The sequence below is a fragment of the Homalodisca vitripennis genome, chromosome 5, assembly GCF_021130785.1.
Source record: "Homalodisca vitripennis isolate AUS2020 chromosome 5, UT_GWSS_2.1, whole genome shotgun sequence".
In the NCBI taxonomy this organism is placed as follows: domain Eukaryota; kingdom Metazoa; phylum Arthropoda; class Insecta; order Hemiptera; family Cicadellidae; genus Homalodisca; species Homalodisca vitripennis.
The window spans coordinates 40,728,506-40,734,505 of NC_060211.1; the positions used below are offsets into that span (position 1 = coordinate 40,728,506).

At 31.6% G+C, this 6,000-nt stretch overlaps 1 protein-coding gene across 1 annotated transcript in view; it reads right to left on the bottom strand.

The window, feature by feature from the left end:
• LOC124362054 (DNA polymerase delta catalytic subunit) overlaps positions 1-4,529 on the bottom strand; it is a 42,521-nt gene extending 37,992 nt beyond the window's left edge. The window contains exons 1-2 of the mRNA XM_046816208.1: positions 4,310-4,529; positions 1,650-1,764 (exon numbers count right to left, since the gene is read on the bottom strand). Coding sequence (XP_046672164.1) covers positions 1,650-1,764; positions 4,310-4,374 — 180 coding nt within the window. The 5' untranslated portion in view covers positions 4,375-4,529. The remainder of the gene's footprint in view (positions 1-1,649; positions 1,765-4,309) is intronic.
• Positions 4,530-6,000: the final 1,471 nt, after the last annotated feature.

A 6,000-nucleotide genomic window follows, 5' to 3' on the forward strand; every position in this document is an offset into this window, starting at 1 on the left:
TTCTCATTCGTGTTTCACAATAGTCGTACTCTAGTAAAATTTTAAACGAGAAGATACTTAGATAGTGCTTAGAACTTGCATGTTATAAATACGACATTCTTTACATATCTGGTAAACAAAATGAGATAGCTGCAGAGTTTGCAGATCAACAGGCAACAACAAACAGTATCAACTCCATGCTCAACTTTGTCATCTTGGGATTACTAGGATAGCCCACTGGGTAGGAAGTTGTAATCTGCCTTATTCTTTGGAGGAAATAAAGAAGATACTGCTACATGTCCCATCTGTGCAGAAATAAAGCCTCGATTTTATAAACACCAAGAAACAGCGTTAATAAAATGAACGGCTCCATTTGAAAGGTTGAATATGGATTTTAAGAGCCCATTGCTAACAATCTCCAAAAATAAATATTTACTAACAATTGTTGATGAATTCTCGTGTTTTCCTTTTGCCTATCCATGCCCCGACATAACGTCGAGCACAGTGATTGAAAAGTTAAGTGACTTGTTTTGTTTATTTGGATTACCCTCTTATATTCATACTTGTCGACAGGGGCTCATCTTTCATGTCAAAAGATCTTAAAGACTTTCTTAACTCCAAAAGCATAGCGACAAGTAGAACTACATCATATAATACTCCAAGGAAATGGCCAGATCAACCGTTACAATGGCATAATCTGGTAGATGAGGTCGAACTAATATATGTAAATCCCAATTATGCAAATGTACGTCTCAATAACGGAGATGAGAACACAGTTTCCCTGAAACAGCTAGCTCCCAAAGGAGAAAATGCCGCTTTACTATCAAAGGATAACACAGATCAATCTGTTTTCAATCTGGTTCACTTTGAGATAATTTAAACCCTTTATTCTGTTACTTTACTAACTGGGTTTTATTTTCCATTACAGCCCATTTAATGTTTGTCATTCAAAATTTGATGGTATGAGGATCTGAAAATGTATGCCAATTTCACCTGCAACTTCTCTGTTAAATGAAAATTTCGATGAATCACCGCGAAAAGTTTCTTGGCATGGTCATCATCTATTGATATTGGAGAGTTGTATAAACTTGGGATCATCACTAACCAACATTCTGTTGGTTTCAAATGCTCAAATGACTCAGAGCACTGTATGTGACTTATTGAATCCTTCTTGTAAGCTTGACTAAGCAAAGAAAGTGTCAACATTGAAGTTTTGCTACACTGGCAAATTGACTCTCATCTCAATCTGTGACTAGCTACATTCTGTAGCAGCAACATGCTCCCCTTGCTGTATGGCATACTCTCAAAACATTCAGTTTCTTATTAAACACACACTTTATAATATAAAGGCATGTATATTGAAATATTCCATTTCATGACATATATTTTAAAATGTTGAAAAAGGAAGTCATAATTTTGTTAAGTACAGTTAATTATTTCCGAGTAGCTTAGGAGTAGGAATATCACTAACTTATAACAATACAACATGAGTCTGTTATCGAACACAATCCAAACTTATGCCCTAGTGATAGAGTTTAATTCATAGCCTTTATAGCAACACTAGTCAGAATATCTACAAAGTAACCAATCCTAAATCACCAAAACCCTCTCAAAACTTTTAACAACCTTTAAATAAATATTATGTTTCTCAATCTCTTCTTACAACAAACCTGTTCAGATGATTCCTGTGACTCAGTTTCATTTGCTTCCATCTCCATCTGGTCCATGATGGCCAGTTCTTCCTCGAACGAAGCTGGTATATCCTCATCATCATCCACATTGGACCTATAACAGCAAATGCTATATAGTCATAATTCTGCTTTTGAAATGTTTTAATCCATCAAGCAGCATCAATGCAAACTCCACAATAGGCCCTTGATGATTTGAGCTGCAGACAAACAAATTATATTAAATCAATACAGGAAATCCTATTCTGTGACATATTTGCATAGCTGATTTTACAGTGTGAGGTAATATGCCTGTTATTACTACTGAATATAATAATTTTCTCTATCATGAATTGCGTTATCAAGGTGCTGAAAGTGATGTCAGACTATGGGTGCAGAAATACCTCACACTGTTCCTGTTCCATGTACTACTGAATACTGGTTCAAAGATATGTAGGCTACATAGAATCAGAAATCCGTATTGTCATTTTACAACATAAGTTATAAAATGCAATAAACATAGTCAAAACTTATAGTCTACCTTACTATTTTTGAAGTTTGTTTTTGACAATGTAAGGATTTTTCCGGACATTTGCCATCGTTTAGTGATACAAATAATCAGTAATCATATACAACCAGCATACGATTTCACCTATTAGTTATAGTAATTTTAATGTAAACAATAAACAGCAAGAACTCTTCTTTCTTCAACTCTTCTTTCCCAGCATTTAGGAAGAAAGTTATGAAAATTCTCAGTGAAGAGTAGTTATCTAGTCGCTGTTGTATGGCCAAATCTGTTACTTATCAGAGTATTTATTTTAGACTGCATGGTTTATGTAATCGATCGCACAGTCTTTTTTTTATTGTCGGAATGCACTAAATTATATGGACTCTATTGCATGTATCACAATAGTATTATTTTTTTAGGATTGCCTGTATATTAAATTTTTGTTTTTGGGAGATTGTAGGTTAGTTTCTCGTTGTTAACTCAACTAATTTATTAAACAACCATTTAAGTAATCTCATTTTTGGATTGTTGGAATGCATACGTACATTAGATATTAGGGATTGCATGTATCGTAATAGTATTTATTTAGCTAGAATCGTTTGTAAATCATTTATGTTTGGGGTAACCCAAGGATTATGTAATTTCGTTATCAATCTCAACTTATTTAATTAGTTATTTGTTAGTCTATTTTTGCTATTGTTAATTCATTTCTACAAGTTATTGACTGAATAATTGCTTGTGAATCATTGTATTGTATTGATTTACCCAATAAAATGGTAATGCCGTTGGAAAAAAAAAGAAGTAACTAATATTTTGAGATTTGAATATGGCGATGAATATGAGGAAAATATGTGAGATATTTCTCACAAGTGATGAGAGCCACTTTGTTTAAGTGGCTTCAACGTGTGAGTTTGGCTCCTGGTAACCTATATGGGGAGAATTCTTTCCTCCATTTTACAAAAGCGGTTACTCATTAATATCAAGTTGGGCAAATTATAAATATTGTAAGGTTTCTTTGATATCTAATTTTAGGCCTTAGTTGGTTTTGTTGTTTTTATAATGTTAGTGTTAAATTTATATTTTTTTAAATTGTAATGTACGAAATTCTTATTTTTACAGTAATTTATTATAACTCTTATTGTGTATGATTTTTAAATATCAAAGTTGGATAATATATGAACCATTCGAGAAAAAAGACAACCGAATAACGAGTGTAGGCCGCTTATTAGTCTCCCCCAACCCAGGCTGAAGAAGCGAATAGACTAATCTGCTTAAGCGAATACAAACATTATCATAGTTTAACATTTTATCAAACCAATTAACATTTACTAATTTACCTAAAAGTTTTACACAACGTTCATTACTTATTAGGTCGATATTAGAGAATCTTAAGCTAAACAGTATTTACTGAGTTTTTGTATTAGACTAGGCTAGTTAATAGAAACCCATTTGACCCAAACCACAGGATAGCATCATTCAAATTAAGAGTTAATCTCAATAGTTAGGCTACTTACATTGAAGCTACTACAAAATAAAGTTGTATTATCAGCAAAAACTACTGTGCATATTTTAAAATTGGATGAAAAGTCATTAATAAGGATTAAAAATCTAAAAGAGCCCAGGGGTAGACTTTAATAAGTTGCCTAAACTTATTCAGTTGTTTTTATGAAATGTTTCAATTGTTTTTATCAAATGAAGAAATTTATATTACAGTTTATTTAACTCTACATACGATTTCAACTTATTAATTATACTTATAGGTAGCCTAGTGACGTTTAATGTAAACAATGAACAAGAAGTACCTAATTTTTGGAGAATTTGTAAATGGTGATGGATATTGTGAGGAAATGTGTGAGATGAACAATTTAAAGTACTTGGCGAACAGTCAAGAGAAGTTTGGGGAGTGGAATAACAATAGACTGTCTAGCAGACCACCTTTGTGATTTTTGTACTGCAGTGAGATTTTAAAAAGTAAAATAGTAACCCAGCAATTAGACCAGAATAGGCATACACAATTCCTATCACCAGACAAGCAGCATTGTTAACTTGAAACATAAAAAACAAATACAAGATCTACAAGACTTCTAATTTTTATACATTTATAATGTAGACATCCTTATTAATCCTATAATCAACCCTAAACTGAAATACTTACCTAAACTTTTTAGGGTTATTTGTATTTTTCTTTCCATGAGAACCGGCCTTCCTTTTCCAATCCATTTTTTATGAGTCCAATTGTTTTTTATATTAAATACGATAAACAAATCTTTATTACGGCCCTATTTAGTTTTGACAGTTTCGCACCTTATCTTTACAACATTCTAAGAACGTAACCTACAAGTCATGACTTCTTCACGTACTCTTGTCTTGGCTAAAAATGTTTTGTTTCTAAATTTTGTGGGAAGGCGGGAAAGAGAATACAAATGTCAAAGACATACATATTTAATGCTACTTAAAAAGGGAGAGCATACGTTTCGGCCTTAGATGCTATAACAAAGAATACAATAAAGAGCTGTCAATGAGTTGATACATTTATGACTATTATATATATTTGTTTAGTTTGATTATCGTCTAATTAAAATTGTACTCTTTACTTTATGATAAGAATTTTATGAATCTAACTTTTTTACTTACTGTACATTTAGTTATTAGTGATTATATATTGAGGGTAAAATGCACGTTAGTTTTGGATGCTCTTGAGTCATTTAATCCAAATTTTGCTTGATAATTTTCTTAGTCCTTCTCTATAGTAATTCTCACTTTATTGACTATATTTCTATTGTTACTACTGTGTTTTTTTCTACTGGTGCATTACAGCATATTAACCACTCTGGGGTAGGTTAAGTAGATCCGATTTTGACACATATCACTGTTTCTTCTCGTATTACTGATATTCATAAACATCAACGTACAACTTTTTATAATGAATAAATACTCTGAAGATTTATCATTGTGAATAAAACAACTTGTCCCGTTTGTAAATGTCTACAATGTAGGCTCGGGGTGTGAGAATTAGTACGTGTGGTTTTATATTGAACTAGTTTCCCATTGCGGCCAAATATGCCACTAACATAGTTTTGAATCACAAATCCAAAAAACGTAGAATTATTTATATACTTTATTATTTTATTTATTTATACGGCAATATACCATTTCAAATATGCGTATTAAATTAATCCAACAAGAAGAAGGCAATTAGAAAACGACAAATGACGAAAAAATAACAATTAACAATACAAATAAAACTAATATAATCTATCAACAATAGCAAGAACCACATGTGTGCATAAATAAATATGCGTATTAATAATATCAGCAGTGATAATAATAACTAGTTAATAACAACGATAATGGCAATAGGAATAACAATTTTGTAAAAATAACAATCACCATGGTAACAACAATAACAGTGATAATAATAATTTTTAACAATAACTAAAGTGATAACAACAATTATCGTAATAACAATGACACTATACTTTGTAAAAAATAAACTAGTTAAACTCGACATTGGAAAGGTAATCTAATCTTGGTGCATGCGAACAGTGTGGCCCTCCGAAGGCCCCATCAAAACACAGGGTACGTATTTACGCATTAGATATATTGGCTACTTCCTATTTAGTATTCCTGCTGGATGTATAAAAACATACTACAGGTCTCATAGTTGATTACATTTTGGTTTCATGGTCAAAACAAATATAAATAATTATGTGAGTTTAATAAACATATATTAGTTACATAGTGGCAATTTATATTTGGCATCGCACTTACAATGTAAGAAACTAAATACAATACTAAGTTAAGATACTTATGGTAAAGTATCTACTTTGTTTCTCCCATTGCTAT